An 18665-nucleotide genomic window follows, 5' to 3' on the forward strand; every position below is an offset into this window, starting at 1 on the left:
CTGCCCTCTGGCAGTGGGAGCCATTCCCTGGCTCCTGTCCCTCCACCCCTTGTCCCCAGTCCCCCTCCAGCTCTCCTGGAGCCCCTTCAGGCCCTGCAAGGGGCTCTGAGCTCTCCCTGGAGCCTTCTCCTCTCCAGGTGAGCACCCCCAGCTCTCCAGCCTAAGAAATGTGCCAAGCTCTTGGTCTGGTCATTCCACACCAGCTGTGGGGAGCAGGGAAGTGGGAAAAGGTATGGAAGAGCTGGAGCTGGCTGGAGTCTCCAGCCTGTGTCCCATTCAGGGGTGGTTTAGCTGCCTTTACAGAAGGGGCAGAGCAGCAGCAATGGGGTTTCACTTCTCTGAGCTCCTCCTGCCCTGAGCAGGGGATCCAAAGACTACCTGCTCCATCAGGGGCATCCACTGGATGTGTTCAGACACCAGATCCCAATCCCTTGTCACAGCTGCCAGAGGAGGGAAGGGCTCCCACCCCCAGCCCAGCAGCTCCTGGGCATGCAGGAGCTGGGAGCAATTGGGGTGACTGCTCCTGGCTCCCCTGGGAATGGGAGCAATCAGAATGACTGCTCCTGGCTCCCCTGGATCCGGGAGAGATGGGAATGGGAGCAATCAGAATGACTGCTCCTCGCTCCCCTGGATCCGGGAGAGATGGGAATGGGAGCAATCAGAATGACTGCTCCTCGCTCCCCTGGATCTGGGAGAAATGGGAATGGGAGCAATCGGGGTGACTGCTCCTGGCTCTGCTCCTGCCTCCCCTGGGTCCAGAAGAGACAGAGCCCAGTGCAATTGGAATTGACTGCTCCTGGCTCCCCTGGATCTGGGAGAGACAGAGCCCAATGTAATTGGAATGACTGCTCCTGACTCCCCTGGATCCAGGAGAGGTGGCACCAGGAAAGGATGTGACAAGTGGAGAAGAGGTGCTAGAGAGGGGGGAAAGAGCCGGAGGCAGTGCCTTGGTTTCTGGATTTGAAAAGATGGGGAAAGGTAGGGCTGCAGGGGCTCTTCCATAGGGGAAAATATAATTAATTATATAAGGAACAAATGAATAAGTAGGGAAGGGAGGGGGAAAAGGGAAATGGAAAGGAAGGAGAAAGGGAAACAACAGGACTGATGTCACCTGAGGTCTCATTAGGTGTCAGGCATGGGTGGTACAGCCCAGGGAAGGAGATGAGAGATTTCCTTCTCTGCCCTAAGAAACCTTTATTCCCTTCCTCTGAGATCGGCTGGAGCTCCAGCATGGATGCTGCAACCAGTGCCAGGACTGGTGAGAAACCAAAAATAGGACATTGGGGAATTGCATGGAAGCATTTGCCATGTGGAAATATCAATCTCTGCCTTGGGAAGGCTGGGTTTGAGTGGGTTTGGGGCTTTTTATTTTTAAAGGTGTGATGAAAATCACATGGAATGGAGTGCAAGGAAGGGTGGGCACAGCTGGGGATGTCACTGGAGCATCAGTGCTGGGTTTTATCCTCTGTGAAAACAGGAACCAGATAAATCAGCCAGACTGGGACCAAAAGCAGAGGCTCTGTTGGCTGTTCTGGGGAGGAAGAGGCAGCCAGGGGATCCTTCTTGGAGCTGCAATGGTGGGATGTGGGAGGTTTGTGTATCCCAGCCTATGGGGTGAGAGCTGCTTCTAGCCAAGGAAGCACAAACATTTTCCATTCCCATGTTGATAAGAGGGTTCATGGGGGGGGATGGGGGAGGTTTGGTCTGGTGAAGAGCAGGAATTGGCATCACAGCCACACCAGGGCTCTGGACCCTGGGCCAAGCAAGGTGGGACTGAAGCAGTGCTAGTGAAGGAGGGAAGGACCCCAGGGAGGTGGGGTCCCTGCTCTGACCCTCAGCAAGGGGAGAAGTGGCTGGCAGCAGAGCAAGGGGTGGGGCTGGCAGGTCCCGTGAAGCAGCTTTCCTCCACAGCAGAGACCAGGGACCACCTCAGACCATTTTGGTGGCCTCCTCTGGGCCTGCTCTACCAGCTGCATGTCTGTGCTGGGATGAGCTGGAGGCAGCTCCACAGAGGTCTTGGAGAGCAGAGCAGAGGGGGAGCATCCCCTCCCTCCCCTGCTGCCCACCACAATGGAAGGAGCCCAGGACACACTTGGCCTCCTGGGCTGCCAGTGCCCATGGCCAGGTCATGTCCCGTTTGTCACCCACTAGAACCCTCAGTTCTCATCCATCCATCCATCCATCCATCCATCCATCCATCCATCCATCCATCCATCCATCCCTCCCCAGTCTGTGTGGCCCTGGGGATGGGCCTATCCCAGCTCCCTGACCCTGCGTTCAGCTGGGCTGGATCAGCCCAAGGGCTCTGTGGGGAGGAGTGGGAGGGGATGCAGGGGCAGGGGTGGGATGTTGGGATATTGGGGTGCAGGGTGGGATAATGGGATGCAGGTGGATGATGCCCTCTGGGTGGCAGCTGGAGATGCAGCCCATCCATCCCTGTGTTGCTCTGCCCACTCCTCCTGCTCCTCCACCCCAGCAGGTCCTAGGGGACCCAAACTGGGGTGACTGGGCACAGGTACCGGTGGTGTCTCCTGGCAGGGCTCCCCCACTGGTGGGGGGACACAAGGGTGCCCAGAGGCAGCACGTGGAGGGCAATTCCATCCCTGGTCAGGCTCTGCCCTCCCCACTCCCATCCCAGCCCCACAGCAGCAGCACGCTGCACCCTAAGGCACATAAGAGGGAGAGACCCCTCCTTGTGCCCCCTCATCCCAGAGCTGGATCCCAAGGGGTTCTCCCACCACACCCCAAGCTGGGTGTCCCTGTGAGTGCAGCACAAACCCCCCCCAGTGTCCACTTTGAGCCTTTTGCAAGGGAACAGGAATTGGGAACAAGAGGCCACAGGGTGGGCCCCCACCAGCCTCAGAACGTGGGATGGCCAGGGATGTGAGGTGCCCAGGGATGGGGGATGGCCAGGAATGGGCAATTCCCAGGGCCACAGGGTGCCCCCATTCGGTGGAAGCCACAAGGGGTTGCAGACAAGCCAGGTCAGCCGTATTTATTGAGAACGGTTGTGGAGGGATAAAAATATTTCCACTACTCTATAAGAATTTATAAACCTATACTCTCTGATCCATTAATAAACGCCTCTAGGACCATCATGCCAGGGGAGGGGCTTCTGTAAGAAAATAGCGAGATTAAAAAAAGGAAAGCACTAAATATTCCCTGCAGGGCCCTGCCCGGGGGGGCCCTGCCCACGGGGACCACGGGACCCCCGCTGGCACAGGGACACGGGGGGCACAGGCCGGGGCTGCCCTGGCACCCTGCAGCCCCAACCCCTGAGCCCCGGCCGGGCACAGCCCCCGCCAGCCACGCCCCACCCGGGGACCCGGCAAGGGGGCCCTGATGGGGACAGGACACATCCCCAGGGCAGTGAGCTCTGCTGATCCCACTGATCCACTGCTGCCACTGCTGCCACTGATCCACTGCTGCCACTGATCCACTGCTGCCACTGCGGCCACTGATCCACTGCTGCCACTGATCCACTGCTGCCCCTGATCCACTGCTGCCACTGCGGCCACTGATCCACTGCTGCCACTGCTGCCACTGCTGCCACTGATCCACTGCTGCCACTGATCCACTGCTGCCACTGCTGCCACTGATCCCACTGATCCACTGCTGCCACTGCTGCCACTGATCCACTGCTGCCACTGCTGCCACTGCTGCCACTGATCCACTGCTGCCACTGATCCACTGCTGCCACTGCTGCCACTGCTGCCACTGATCCACTGCTGCCACTGATCCCACTGATCCACTGCTGCCACTGATCCCACTGATCCACTGATCCCACTGATCCACTGATCCCACTGATCCCACTGATCCACTGCTGCCCCTGCTGCCACTGATCCCACTGATCCACTGCTGCCACTGCTGCCACTGATCCACTGCTGCCACTGATCCACTGCTGCCACTGCTGCCACTGATCCACTGCTGCCACTGATCCCACTGATCCACTGCTGCCACTGATCCACTGCTGCCACTGATCCCACTGATCCACTGCTGCCACTGATCCACTGCTGCCACTGATCCCACTGATCCACTGCTGCCACTGATCCACTGCTGCCACTGATCCCACTGATCCACTGCTGCCACTGATCCCACTGATCCACTGCTGCCACTGATCCACTGCTGCCACTGCTGCCACTGATCCACTGATCCACTGCTGCCCCTGCTGCCACTGATCCATTGCTGCCACTGATCCCACTGATCCACTGATCCCACTGCTCCACTGCTCCCACTGATCCCATTGCTCCCACTGCTCCCATTGCTCTCACAGCTCCCACTGCTCCACTGATCCCACTGCTCCTGCTGCTCCACTGATCCCACTGATCCCATTGCTCCCACTGCTCCACTGATCCACTGATCCCACTGATGCCATTGCTCCCACTGCTCCCACTGATCCCATTGCTCTCACAGCTCCCACTGATCCCACTGCTCCACTGATCCCACTGATCCCATTGCTCCCCTGATCCACTGATCCCACTGATCCCATTGCTCCCACTGATCCCACTGCTCCACTGCTCCCACTGATCCCACTGCTCCACTGATCCCACTGATCCCACTGCTCCACTGATCCCACTGCTCCCAGTCCTGCTGCATCCTCCCCATCCCCTGCAGGCTCTCCCAGACCTCAGAGGGGTTTGGATCCATCTCCCCGGGGATGCTGGAGGGGCGGCCAGGGCTCACCCTGGGGACACACAGTGGGGCTTTGCAGGAAGCAACACAGCTGGGGACATCCTTGGGGACACTACACAGAGACAGGGACACTACACAGAGCCCTGCGGGTGGTGACATGGCTGGACACATCCCAGGGGGACAGAGATGCAACATAGCTCTGTGGGAAAGCAACACAGGTGGGGACAGTCTGGGGAGGGGGGAACAAGCTGCAGTGCTCTGTAGGGTAGCAACACCAACTGGGACATGGTGGGGGACATGGGGACACCATGGGGGGACATGGGGACACGCAGCAGCACTTTGCTGGGAAGCAGCACAGATGGGGATATCCTTAGAGAATACACAGGGCTGCTGTGCCAAGAAGCAGCAGGGACAGGGACATCCTGGGCACACAGGACACCACAGACAAGCAAGTGGCAGCAGGGGCTGAAATTCCAACCAGGGACAGTGCTGTTGCCATGGGGTAAGAGGTGCCAGGGGCACAGGACACTCATTATTGCTTTACAGGGCCAACATCACGGTGGGCTGGGGGTGCCCAGCCTCTGATTTGGGGTCCAAGGGATTTTCCCTGGGGATATTGATTCCCCAGTGCTCCTTGTGCCACAGCCCTGCTGTCACTCAGTGGGGACAGGGTGAGGACACAGGGCTGGACACAGTTCCCCTGCACTGGTGCTGGCATGGAGCAGGATGGTGGCTGTCCCTTGGCTGTCCCTCCATCCCCTCTGTCCCCTGTGGTCCCCAGGAGCTGCTGTCCCTTCACGCCAGCCAAGGCCAGGGGATCAGCCCTGTCCCCCTCAGCAGCTGGGGCCTTTGGAGGGGCTGGCACCAGTGCCCCCCCTTTCCTCTTCCCTTAAGCCAGGGCCAAGCTGAGCATAAAGGCTGTAAGCAGAGAGCCCAGGGTGACACGGGGACAAGGGACACGCTGTGGGGACCAGGCTGGCCAGGGCCCTCCCCAGAGCTGTGGAGAAACGGGAAACCAAAGCCTGGGGGACCAAGCTGTCCCCAGTGATTAGGGGGGAGCAGGGCAGGGGACGCCGGTTGGGTGCCCTGTCCCTCCCTGTCCCCGGCGTCCCCTCGCTGTCCCCGGGTGTCCCCGCGGGCGCTGGGGGTTGGATAAGGCGATGCCGCAGCTTAAGGTGGTGGGTGGGTGTTGGTACCGAGTCTGGCAGCGGGGCCGGGCGGGAGGAACGTGATGTAAACATTTCTGATGGGGCCAGGAGGAGGACGAGGAGGAGGAGGAGGAGGAGGAGGGACGGGCTAGTGCGAGTCCTTCATCTGCTTCTGGATCTTCTGGAGCATCTCCTGCATCCGCCGCAGCTGGAAGGGAGCAGAGCCGGGATCGTGGATGGTGCCCAGCCCCAGGCACGCTGCTCCCGTGCAAATGGGGCTCGGGCTGAGCATCCCAGACAAACTGGGATCGCCCAGCTAGGGAGGGGGTGGGGGGAACCCTTGGGTGCACCTCCAGACCCTGCTTGCTGGGGATGCTGCAGGAAGCGTGGCTCCTGATGGCTGTGCCATGGCCGGGCAGGAGGCAGTGGGGACGGGGCTGTGGGCGCTCAGCCCCACGCTCACCTCCTCGTCCTTCTCCCGGATGAGCTTCTCGGTCTCCACATCCGGCACCGGGGGGATCACGGGGATGGGGAAGTCTGTCCCGCTCTCCCGGGTCAGCTTGCTGTGGGCAGAGAGAGGAGGTGGGGGTGCTGCCCCAGCTCCCCAGGGACACTCCCCCGGAGATGCCCCAACCCCTGCAGGGCCCCAGCAGCCCCTGCACAGCCCCTGGGCCCCATGGCCACCCTCAGAGTGGTGGAGGGAGGTCCAGGCAGCCCCCAAACCTCAGCACCCCCAACCTGCCATGCACCAACCAAGGGGGACCCAGGGACTTCCTCCACACCCTCCCATTTTGGGGAGAATCCCACTGGGGTCAGGCTCTCCTGGGGCAGTATTTTCCCTGCCGCTTTAAAACATCAAAACCTCCGCATCCCCCCTCTGTGCCCTGGCCTCAGGATGGGCTCTCCAGACACTCCATTGCCCTGCCAGTCCCGGGGATGCCCCACACCCTTTTCCCGAGCCTCTGCCCCCATTCGAGCCCATTCCTGCCGGAGAGAGCCGCGAGCATCCCCCTGAGGCCGCGCGGGAGCCGGGCCAGCCCAGCCTGGCTTCTCCCATGGCCCCGGGAGGGACCAGCCCTCCCACCCGAGCCTGGGAATGCCACCCCAGCGGTGACAACCGGGACACCAACAGCGGCTGGCAGGGTCACGCGTGCTGCCACGTGCCATCGCCACAGCCACGGCCAGCGCGGCCCCTGGGGCAAAGGGGTGATGGACACGGCTGGGACACGGCTGGGACACGGCTGGGACGGGCCATCCCTGAGCCGGCAGGACGGGCCATCCCTGTCCCAGCAGGACGGGCCATCCCTGTCTGGAGCAGGACAGGCCACCCTGTCCCGGCAGGACGGGCCATCCCTGTCCCGGCAGGACGGGCCATCCCTGTCTGGAGCAGGACGGGCCATCCCTGTCTGGACGGACCATCCCTGCCCGCGGGGTCCCGCTGTGCCGGGGGCTGGGCCAGCGCCAGGGCCGGGATTTGGCCGCCTCGGGAGCCGGTTTGGAAGGCGCTGCCGCTGTCTCGGCTTTGGCCCTGGGGACGTGGGGAGCACCTGGAGCTCCTGCCAGCCCTGGCAGCGACACAAAGCTGGAGCCGGGCCCCAGCAATGGGGTGAGCAGCAAAGGCTCTCAGCACCCCAAAATGGCGTCCCTGGGAGGACAGCACGACGGGGACACCCGTCCCTTGGGCAGCCTTGGGGGCTCAGTGCCACCTAACAGTGACACATCCCCAAACCTGGGTGAGCCGAGGTGACACCACCAGCACACAGCGTCCTTTGGTACCCCAAGGGCAGCTTGTGTGGGACACCAGTGGGTGGCCACAGGGCCATAGAGGGTGGCCACAGGGCCGGCTCGCCCCGAGGGCAGCTGCCTGGGCCTTGCTCAGGCACAGAAGGACCAAGACAGCGTTGGGTACCAACAAGCACTTTTATAGAGGGGCCAGCGGGTGGCAGGGCGAGCAGGGTGAGGCCCGGGGCGGCCAGGCCAGTTCCGGCTCAGTCGGCGGAGCAGTCCCCACAGCACAGCCTCAGCACGGAGGGATGGCTCCTGCCCCGGGGCACACAGGGAGAGACACTTAGAGGTGCTGAGAGAGGTGCCCACAGGCACTGCCAGCCCTCACAGCACGGCTCGAGTCCCCCGGGACCCACAGAGCCTCCACTCGCTCCCACACTGCTCTGACCCCTGGCTGGAGGGTCCCACTGGGGACCCTGCTGGTGGGGGCTCCCTCAGCACCTCGGGCTGGCTAAAGTCGGATGTGGGTGCTGTGAATTCTGCTGATCGGCGAGCAGAGCCCCAGCACTGGCTTGTGTTGGACTCCTGCTCTGGTGCTGGAGCCTGCAAGGATGCAGGGGCCCCCTCCCTGTTGGAGCCAGACATCCCCCCACAGTGAGCCCCAGGGGGATGCAGGATCCCCATCGGTGCTGGACGGGCCATCCCTGCCCCAGCAGGATGGGGGAGACACACGCAGCCCAGAGGGGACACACGGTCCCCCTTGCCAGAGCACACCCCTGACCCCAGCCCCAGCCCTGGGTGCACATGGTGTCCCCCTCACAGCTGGAACATGCCCCTCTAACCAGCCCCAGCTCTGGGGAGATGCAGGGTCCCCCTTGCTACCAGAGCATCCCCACAGCCACCCCGGGTGTGCCTCACTGCTGGAATATCCCAGCTAAGACAGACCCTGCCTCGGGGTCTGCAGGGCCCCTCAGTGCCGGAGCATCCCCAGGCACTCCCAGCCCAAGGGCACAGGGGGGCCCTTCACCACACCAGGGCTGCCCAGCACAGCACAGCACAGCACTGGGGCTGCCCGGCACAGCACAGCACAGCACTGGGGCTGCCCGGCACAGCACAGCACAGCACCGGGGCTGCCCAGCACAGCACAGCACAGCACTGGGGCTGCCCGGCACAGCACAGCACAGCACCGGGGCTGCCCAGCACAGCACAGCACAGCACTGGGGCTGCCCGGCACAGCACAGCACTGCACCGGGGCTGCCCGGCACAGCACAGCACAGCACCGGGGCTGCCCGGCACAGAACAGCACCGGGGCTGCCCAGCACAGCACAGCACAGCACCGGGGCTGCCCAGCACAGCACAGCACTGCACCGGGGCTGCCCAGCACAGCACAGCACAGCACCGGGGCTGCCCAGCACAGCACAGCACTGCACCGGGGCTGCCCAGCACAGCACAGCACTGCACCGGGGCTGCCCGGCACGGCCCCACGCACTGCCCTGACCTGTCGACACCGCCACTCGCAGTGGGTGGGGTCACCCCAAAGAAAGGAGGCCCCCGCCCCGGCCCGGCCCAGCCCAGCCCAGCCCAGCCCCAGCCCGGCCCAGCCCAGCCCAGCCCAGCCCAGCCCCAGCCCGGCCCCAGCCCAGCCCGGCCCAGCCCGGCCCAGCCCGGCCCCAGCCCGGCCCGTACTTGCGGTTGCGCTCCTTGACCACCATGCGGGTCATGCTCTGGATGCACTGTGTGCGGTAGTTCTCGTAGTGCGTCTCCCGTGTCACGTCCTTCAGGTCCTGCATGTGCGTCCTCACCAGCATCGTGCGCAGCTTCACGAAGTCGCAGTGGGACGGGTTCTCCACTGCGGGGGACGTGGGGTCAGGGGCCACAGCCTGTCCCAGCTGTGTCCCTGTCCCCACAGGGGCAGCCCCGCGTTACCTTCCACGATGCCCCAGGGGTAGAGGCGCCCGCGGACGCGCCGGCCCTTGGCCTCCACCACCGTGTTGCTGCCGATGACGGCGAAGGGGATGCTCTCCTGCAAGGGCGGGGGGGATCAGCAGGGCCCTGCCATGACCCCCACCTGCCAGGACCCGCATCCCTCCACGTGCCCTCCTCGGCTGTGTCCAGCACCCATTTGCCAGGATATTGCAAAGGCCCGGCTGTGGAGAGCCCCAGTGAGACAGCAGAGGTCGTGGCGTGTGTTTCCCCACCCAAGCCCCATCCCACCAAGCTGCAGGTGTCTCCCATGGGATCCTGGTGACATGTCTGGGTACTGAGATATGTGCCAGCCCCTCCATGCTGGAGAGCTTACGTGGCCCCAAAGAGTCCTGCAGGTACCCCAGGGTGACGTGTCTCCTGGCCACAGGGCTCTGCCCCTCCAGTGATGGAGCTGGAGGACCCAGACCCACCTTCAGTGCCTGGTCCTGCAGCTTGAACTCCTCATCCTCGTCCGAGTCGCACTCAGGGAATTGGTAGATGCGGATGCCATAGTGGTCGATCTCCTCCCGAATCTGGAGGCAAACAGCTCCCTGAGGGCAGGGCTCCAGCCTCGGGAAGGGCGTGGGAGGCACCACACAGGGCCAACGGCCCCCAAAGCCTGGTCCCACCAGACCAGATGTCATGGACACCCCCAGTTCTTCCAACCCCCAGCTGAGCCCTGGGCAGATGTGTCCTTGGTGGCCATGGGGACAACATGGTCCTCTACAGTGCTGCAAGCCTGGAAAATGCTCTAGGGCAAATTCCAGGCAGGAGATGGATGGAGACCCCAAGGCACCCCCATGCCCGGGGACCTGCTGGGACAGCTCCCCTCACCTTGTTCTTCATGCGCTCCACCTCGGCAGGGGTCAGCGTGTCAGCCTTGGCCAGCACGGGCACGATATTCACACGCTGGTGCAGAGCTCTCATGAACTCCACGTCCAGGGGCCGGAGCCTGCAGGGGGAGCCTGGTGAGCCCCGTCCCAGCGAGCCCCTCCCCACCCCCCGGCAGTGTGGTGGGGCTGCCCCTACCCGTGGCCGAAGGGCGAGATGAAGTAGATGCAGCAGTGCACTCGGTTGTCCTGGATGTTTTTCCGGTTGAGGCCACTTTCGTCACGGAAATACTGCTCGAACTGCTGGTCGATGTAGTCGGCCACTGGCTTCCAGCTGCAGGGACAGCGAGGTGACACCGAGTACTCTGTGAGACCCCCCCTGCTCTCTGTGGACCCCCAGCTCAATACCTCCATGGCTCAGCACCTAAGCCCAGTGAACCATGGGCATCCCACCCACCACAGGGTGTCCGCGCTGGGGAGACCCCCACCCCATGGCACTCACTGTCCCACCCACCCTGGGGACAGTCCCTACCCCGTGGCACGCACCATCCCACCCACCCTGGGGACAGTCCCCACCCCGTGGCACGCACCATCCCACCCACCCTGGGGACAGTCCCCACCCCGTGGCACTCACTATCCCACCCACCCTGGGGACAGTCCCCACCCGTGGCACTCACCACTCGGTGTTGTTGACGGCGTCCCCGAAGCCCGGCGTGTCCACGATGGTCAGGCGCAGCTTGACCCCCTTCTCCTCGATGTCCACCACGTGCTTGGTGATCTCCACTGTCTGCGTGATGCGCTCTGTGGGGAGGGACACATCACCAGGGGGGACACCATGGGGACATGCTGCAACCCCCAAGCGCCATCCCCCACCCTGGGGGCTGGGTGACCTGGCTGGATCAGCTCTGACACACGCCATGCTCCAGCAAGGAGAGGATGCTCCATGCTGTGGTCCCCACATCCCCATGGATGGTGGGCAGCCATCCCTTGGTGGCTGTGCCACTGCCACCCCAGGAGCCCAGCTCAGGCAGCACAGGGCTCTGCTGGGGCTGGGCCTTGCTCAGGAGCATTTCAGGTGACCCCACAGCTCCAGAGTGCATGTGCCCCTTCACCCCAGGACCCTCCATGTCCCTGCATCCCCAAGGATGCTCCTGCTGCATTGTGTGTTTCGGCTTTCACTCCAAGCAACGGAAACAAATCAAACAAACCCCTCCTGGGGATTTGGGCAACTTTGGGCCATTTTAATTCAAAAACTGGCTGCAGCTGAACTGGCACTGTGCTCCAGGCCCTGACTGTCCCCAGCCTCCCAGAAATGCTGCAGCTCCAGCCAATCCCCAACAAGCCAGGGCTTGTTTTCCCCGTGGAAATAAAGTCCCCGTGGGGGGTCCCCATCCTGTGCAGGGGGTTTCTTACTGCCTCAGAGCGGTCCCCAGTGCCAGTGGGCAGCTGGCAACACAGCACATGTCATTTCAGGGGCAGGGAGAGGGGCTGCAGCCCGCAGGAGCATCCCTGGGCTCTGCCACTGCCCAGGTCACCCAGGGCACCCCTGCGGGCCGTGACTGTCCCCTGACCTTCGGCATTGAGCAGCTTGCGGTCCCTGTACATGTCCGTCAGGAAGAGGCTGTTGACCAGGGTGGACTTGCCCAGCCCGGATTCCCCTGAGAAAGAAGGACAAAGATGAGGGGGCAGCCAGGATCCCCCCTCCCCAGTGCAGGGTGTTTGGGATGCAGAGTGGGGTCAGCACCCCAGGCTGGCTGGACCCCCGTACCTGCCACCATGAGGGTGAAGTCAAAGCCCTTCTTCACCGACTTGCGATGCACCTGGTTGGGCAGCGTGGCAAAGCCCACGTACTCCTTGTCATCCTGCAGAGGGCAGAGGGGACGTGGGACAGGGACACCACCAGCACACCTCCTACCCTGGGAAGCCCTCCCTTCCCCTGGGCCCACAAAGGGATTCCTGGGTTGGAGTTCCAGGGGATGAGGCCATGCCTGCCCAAAGCCTTTGTGTTCACAAGATGGGGACATCCTCCGTTCCGCAGCTCCTCGCCCCAGGTGTGTGTCCCTCCCTCCCCAGGGACACATCCTGCACCTCGGAGGAGTCGTAGGGGTCCAGCTGTCCCCAGGGGCTGCGCGGACGGTTGGGGCTGGGGGGCGGGGGGGCGGCGATGTGCTGCTGGAAATCCGCGGGCCGGGAGCGGGAGAAAATCCTGGCGTCCCTCTCGTCACTGCCTTCGTCTGGGGGGACCCTGGCCCCGCTGCCCAGGGGGTGGCCGGGCTCCCGCCGGCTCTCCGGGGCCTCCACCTTCCTGGAGCTGTCAGCTGCTGGGCAATCCCGCAGGAACTGGGTCAGCTCAGCCTCGTCCGAGTCCTCCTTCAGAAAACGTTTTATCTGGGGACCAAGGGAGGAGGTGAGTGGCGGTGGCAGTGCCAGCCCGACGTGGCACCACCCAGCTCAGCCTCACATGCCCCCAAACCGCAGCAGCCAGACACATGCAGCCTAAAGGTGGCAGGGTTGGGAGGAGAGACGGGACACGGCCATCCCAGGGGACCGGCCACCACCCTGGGGACAGCCACGGGTACAGCCATGGGGATGGCAGTGGGGACAGCCGTGGTCCCGTGCACCTCGGGCGCTTACGACTTGCGGCGTGGGGACGGCAGCCAGCTCCTGGCACTCCGGGGGACAGGGGTGGGCACCTTCCCCCTGGGCACCCCGCCGCTCCTCGGGGTCTTCTGGGGCAGCCAGGACCGCCCTGCGCCCCAAGGCCTGCCAGGACGACAGGGAGGGGGCCGGGAGGAGGCAGAGACACCAAGAAGAGATGAAGAGCGATTGGGGGGTGGCCTGAGCGGGGCTGCAGCCGGGGGGAGGCAGAGAGTGGGCAGGGGTCCCCTGGTGCCCACGGCCCCCGCCCGCTGCCCGTTCACGGGGTGTCAGCACAGGAGCCCCCGTCCCCGCAGTCCCGGGAGAAAGGCAGGGCAGGGGACACGGAGACATGACCAGGACCCCGACACCTCCTTGCCCTGGCTGTTCCCGTGGAGCGGAGCGCGGGCAGCGGGCGGGGGGGGACAGGCACAGCTGCCCCCGAGCTGCTGCCCGTGGGCTGGCGGGGCTGGGATGAGGGACGGGAACGCCGGGATCGGGATGGCTCCACATCCTGTTTACAAGGCTGGCGGGAGGAGACGCGTTCCCAAGGGCACGTCCGGCAGCGGCTCCCGTGGGACCAAGCCCCGCTGCCAGCAGGCACCAATGTCCCCAAGGTCCCAAGGCAATTGCCAGGCGACCCCAGCCCCAAACGAGAGGCACGCAGGGGCCGGGGGAGCCCGTGACCCTGTGGGTTCCCAGCTGGGGAGTGTCCCCCCAGAGCGGGGCCTCGAGGCGAGGTCCCTCCATGGGGACACGTGTCCTGCCCTGCGCCTTGTCCCCGCTCGCTGGCGGTGCCGGCGGCAAGGCGAGATGCGGGAATCAGCGGGCTGGAAACAAGGTCACGGCGCTGCCCGGGCCGAGCGCTCGCACGCCTGGCCCCGCTCCCGCTGCCCCCGCGGCCACAGCACGGGGAGCACGGGGCCAGGCTGGGGGACAGCAGGTGGCCCCATGGCGGGGGCTGCGGGACCCCCGTGCTCCCCTCTGCCCCAGCGGGTCCCGAGGGCTCGGCGGGTCTGTGTGACCGCAGCATCCTCTTCCTCCCCGCCCTTGGCCTGGGGGGCCTCAGTGCCAGCCCCCAGCGCGGCCCAGCCGGGGACGCTCGGGGATGGGAGGTGATGCCGCCACCAGCGGCGAGCGCTTCCAGCCCTGCTGCCGCTCCATCCCTCGGGGCTCCAGCCCTTTGGGGCTCGCCCTCGTCTCCCACCCCCGGCGAAGCCGATGACTTCGGCAGTGCCGCGGCACCGAGTTTCGCGCTCCATCCTTGGAGGTCCTGCAGCAAGTGCGGCCCCCGGCAGGGCTGTCCCGGGGACGGAGGATCAGCTGTGGCACCTTCCCGCAGAGCCGGGGTAGTCCGTGCCCCCACCCCCTGTGCCCCCTCTCTCGGCCCGCCGGGGACGGGCGCTGCCCCCGTACCTCTTGCCCAGGCTGCAGCTCGGGGCAGGTGGCCATGGCTCAGCCGGCGTCGCCCTTGGCCAGCAGAAGATGCCGAGTGGCACCGGCTGCGCCGAGGGCTGGGGAGCAGCATTAGCATAACTCCACCCTGGGCAGGCTCCGCACCCAGGAGCCAGGCACGGCCCCTGCGAGGGGCACGGCAGGGGAGAGGGACCCGGGCAAAGCCAAACCCAGCTCCTGCCCGGCTGGGGAGGTTTCAAGGACCAGCCGTCATTGGCCAAGGGAGGTCCTGGGGGGGCTGCAGGAGCACCGCCAGCACCGCCAGCACCCCTGGGCTGAACGCGCAGATTGCCCACAGCCCAGGAGGACACTCAGTCCTTGGAAACACCTCTGTCCCAAGACAAAAATCCGCTCTCTCCTGGGACAAAACTCCCTTCATCCCGGGATAAAAATCCTCTCCATCCAAGTGCACACCACGTCCACTCCCACTGCCCCCTGGAGCGTTCCCCACCAGGGCTCCACAGCCTCTTTGAGGTCAGAAACCCAGTTTTCCCACACTCTTGCACCTGACACTTAAAGCTTCCCCACATGGCTTTGAGCTCTTGCTTGAGCTGGGCCTGGCTGGGAAGGACCCAGCCCCGGCCTGGGAGAAGCAGGGACGCTGCCCACCACAGGGATCTCAGGCAGAAGTTCCAGCATTCCTGCCTCGGCTTCCCCGGCTCATCCCTGGGAGGCAAAGGGTTAACAGTGCCCCAGGAGGAGCCGTGGGTGGCAGCCAGGGCTCCCCAGCTGTCACTTCGGGGTCACCAGGGATGGTGATTCACCTTGATGCGTGTCGAGATGCATCAGAGCAGCTCAGGCGCGATCCAGGGTCGCTCGGCCGCTTTCCCAGCGTCCCAGCCCGCGCTCCCGGCAGGAGCAGGGATTTACGGCAGCCCGGGGCTGTGCCGGTGCCCCCGTAAGCAGATTACACACGCGGCTGAGTGCAAGCCGGCCTCACACCCGGGCTGTCAGCGGCCCCGCAGCCGCAGGAGCAGCCCCGTCCCCGCCTGTCACTCTGCATCGCACCGTCCCCGCGCGGTGACAGCCCGAGGGATGCGGCGCGGGGGGACACGGGGGCAGCGGGCAAAGCCTGACCTAGGAAAGCCACCGGCTGCCCCTGATCATCGTTCCATGGGTACCACATTCCCACGGGAGGTGTTTTCCGGGGCAAAGGAAGGGAACATCCCGGCGAGATGCTGTCCCTACCGCCAGGATGACAGAGGCGTCCCCAAGCCCTCTAAAGGTGACACCCAGAATGCCACCCGCGGCACGGCCACTGTGTCACTGCGGCTGAGTATCCCAGGCACAAACGCTGTCCCAAAGGCACGAACACCGCGCAGAAGCCCCCAGCGAAAGGCCAGCGCTGCCAGGGAGACAGGACCGGGGCTGTGCCTGGCCGCGCCTCTGGGTGCACGGGATGCTCCCCCTGCAGAGCCAGGGTACCCCCAGCTCTGCCATCCCACCCCTCAGCAGCATTCCAGATGGGAAACTGAGTCTCCCGGCAGCTCCAAGAGGAGCAGGGTGCCAGGCACCCCGAGGATGGGGGGCAGGCTGTGGTGTGGGTCCCTGCTCTGGGCAGGAGGTCAGCACCAGGTGGGTGAGCACAGGGGATGAGAGCCACAGCCCTTGGTGCAGCAGCTCCAGTCCCTCTCCCGCAGGAATCCTACAGTTTGAAGGGCCTGTGAGCACCTGAGTGGGGACCCCAGGATGGGACCATGGCTCCCTGTGAGCCAGGACATGACAGTGAGGCCTGTCCAGGCTGGAAACGCGGTGACATCTCAGCACGTGGGGCTGGGCACTCAGGGATCTGACCCGCTCAGAGCCAGGAGTAGAGAGCGGGGCGGGGGGGGACACCAGTGCTCATGCTACTCCTCCGGGCCAGCTGGGAACTGCTTTGGGGACAGAGGGATGTGGCACTGGTGGCAGGGCACCGGCTCTGCCTCTGTGGGTCCTTCTGGAGCACCTCCAGCCCCAGCTCACCCCACGTGCACGGGCGAGGGAGCCCAGCTGGCCCCGGTCCCCAGCTGTGACTCTGTCCCCCCCCGATGTTTCCGAGGCTGATGTGTGCATCCCACAGCCACAGTCTGGAGCCTGTCGGGAAGGCGCTCCGTTGCGACACGCTCCGCCAGCCGCCCTCCTCTCTGCTTTCGCTGCATCCAGCTCCGGAGGAATGTGCCGGGCTGGTTCCCACGGCGCTGCCGGGGCAGCGCGGCCGCGGCGCTCCCCACCAGGGCCACTTGTCCCGGCGGCCACGAGCCGGTGCCACGCGAGCCACGGCCGCAGCCCTCGGTCCTCACCCCCACCCTGGACACGGCCCGAGGTCCCCGCGGAGACGTGGCCCGGCCGGGCGGCTCCTGGGGACCTGCCATGACCGCGGAGGAGTGAGGCAGAGCGGGAGATGCAGAACAAGCTCCCGCGGGCTGGGAATGCCAGCGGCGGCTCCGGACCCTGCCGGTGAGTACAGAGCCGGCTCCGTGCGTGTGACGGTCCCGGCCGAGGGCCCGGCCGGGCTGGCAGTGCCACCAGCGCCCCAGCCCGAGGACCTGCCAAGAGCTGGGAACCGATGCTCGGCACGGAGCCGCACCAGAGCGGCTCCCGCTGCCCACGCACGGACACCCGTGGGAGGAGCGCGGGACGGGGGACACGCAGGTGACGCTCCCGAGCGCTGCCCTCCCGGATGCCCCGGTGAGGGCCCGTGGTCCCCTCGCCTCCCCCGGGGCTGCGCCCTCCGGGGCCGGGCAGGTGCTGCCCCGCCGCCCGTGTCCCCCCCGCGCTCCGCTGCGGCACCGGCGGCCCCGGTCCGCTCCGCCCCCGCGCACCGTCACCTTCACGGAGGGCAGCGGGCTGCGGGAGCGGGCCCGGGCTGCGGGAGCGGGCCCGTGCCACGGTGCGGGGCAGCCCGGGCCGGGCCGGTCCCACGTCCGCCCCGGCCTTACCATGTCTGCGGCGCCGGGCGCCGTCCGGGAGCGGCGGCTGCCGATGGGCACGGCCGGGCCCCGCCGCGGATTAGCAGAAATAGCAGCGGCGGGGGCGGGGGCGGCCCCGGGGCGGGGCGGGCGGGGGGGCGGGCGGGGCGGCCGCTCGGCATCACCGGCAGCGGCACCGGGCACCGGCAGCGGCACCGGCAACAGCAACAGCGCCCGGCACCGCGCACTGCACACGGCTACAGGCAGCGGCACCAGCGCTCGGCGCCGGCACCGGGACCGAGCGATGTGCACCGGGCACCGCACACTGGGCACTGGCACCACGCACTGGGTACCAGCACCGGGCACTGGGCATCAGCATCCAGCCTTGGCATTCGGCTCTGGCATCAATACCTGGCACTGGCGCCGGGCACTCACTTTGGCACCGGGGCCGGGCACCGGGAACGAGCTCTGGCAGCGCTCACCGGGCACCGGGAGCTGCACAGGGCACGGGGTGGTGGCACAGGGCAGCAGCACCGAGCACAGGGCTCCAGCACCAGGAACAAGACACTGCAGCAGGGACAGGGCACCAGTACCAGGGACAGGGCACAGCACCAGGTGCAGGGCACAGCACTGGGTGCTGGGCATTGGCAGGGCCCGGTGCAGGCAGTGGGTACAAGGCCCCAGCCCCAGTTAGTGGTGCAGTGAGAGGGAATGGCCCCCGTGACAGTGAGTGACCTCCTGGCAGTGTCACCAGCACCAGGCATTGCCCTGCAGGTACCAGGTACTGTGTAGGAGGCACTGGGCTCCACACCAGCCACTGGCTCGTGGGAGCATTGGGCACCAGTTAGGGGGTGTTGGGTACTGGGAAAACACTCCAGCCCACACATCCCACAGCACCTGCTGGCTACCAGGGACTGGCGACTGCACTGGGCACAGGTCACCAAATCCCAGTCTCCCAGTGCTCTCTCTGCAAAATCCCAGCCTGCCTCCCCCTCCCAAAGCCCTTCCCGGGGCTGCTGCTGAGCCATCCTGCCCCTGGCCTGGTGGGCTGGCAAAGGGACCCGGACTGTGCCCCTCTCCCCATCCCCACCCCCATCCCACCTCAGGGGCGGCAGCGCCTTCCCAGGATGCCCCCGAGCCCATGTGAGTGGCAGTGGCACGCGGCTGTGTCCCCGTGTCCCTGAGGGCAGGGAGGATGCTGGCACCGCGGGCGGGGATGCCCAAGGCGCTCGTGTTCCGGCCGTGAAAGGGGCCGGGGGAGCCTTGGCCGCGGTGGCTGCTCCCCGTGGCGAGCAGCTGGCACAGCTCAGTCCTCCCCATATTTCTGTCTCCCGGCCCTGCTGCTCCTCAGGACTGTCCTTGTCCCACTTCAAACCTACTCCAAG

The 18665-nt window shown here is 65.6% G+C and overlaps 1 protein-coding gene across 19 annotated transcripts; it reads right to left on the bottom strand.

Moving 5' to 3' along the window:
* Window positions 1-2980: 2980 nt before the first annotated feature.
* SEPTIN4 (septin 4) lies at window positions 2981-17441 on the bottom strand. 19 transcript variants are annotated; one of them, XR_011682360.1, is made up of 15 exons: window positions 14354-14536; window positions 12389-12688; window positions 12069-12162; window positions 11872-11958; window positions 10978-11101; window positions 10500-10634; window positions 10305-10422; window positions 9902-10003; window positions 9432-9528; window positions 9192-9354; window positions 6244-6343; window positions 4568-5988; window positions 4210-4305; window positions 3527-3786; window positions 2981-3414 (listed from the first exon to the last, which is right to left on the bottom strand). XR_011682360.1 is itself a non-coding variant. In XM_071447618.1 (12 exons), the coding sequence occupies exons 1-12, from the start codon at window positions 17311-17313 to the stop codon at window positions 5929-5931; spliced, it is 1383 nt and encodes a 460-aa protein (XP_071303719.1). In that variant the 5' UTR covers window positions 17314-17441; the 3' UTR covers window positions 4121-5928. The 19 variants fall into 19 exon arrangements, 2 of the variants coding, with proteins under 2 accessions (XP_071303719.1, XP_071303717.1); XR_011682358.1 differs by having other exon boundaries at window positions 4542-5988; XR_011682359.1 differs by having other exon boundaries at window positions 3527-3803; window positions 4542-5988.
* Between the last annotated feature and the right edge of the window lie 1224 nt (window positions 17442-18665).

Source organism: Agelaius tricolor, unplaced genomic scaffold, assembly GCF_023055355.1.
Source record: "Agelaius tricolor isolate 1412-34295 unplaced genomic scaffold, bAgeTri1.0.p SCAF_25, whole genome shotgun sequence".
Taxonomy (NCBI): domain Eukaryota; kingdom Metazoa; phylum Chordata; class Aves; order Passeriformes; family Icteridae; genus Agelaius; species Agelaius tricolor.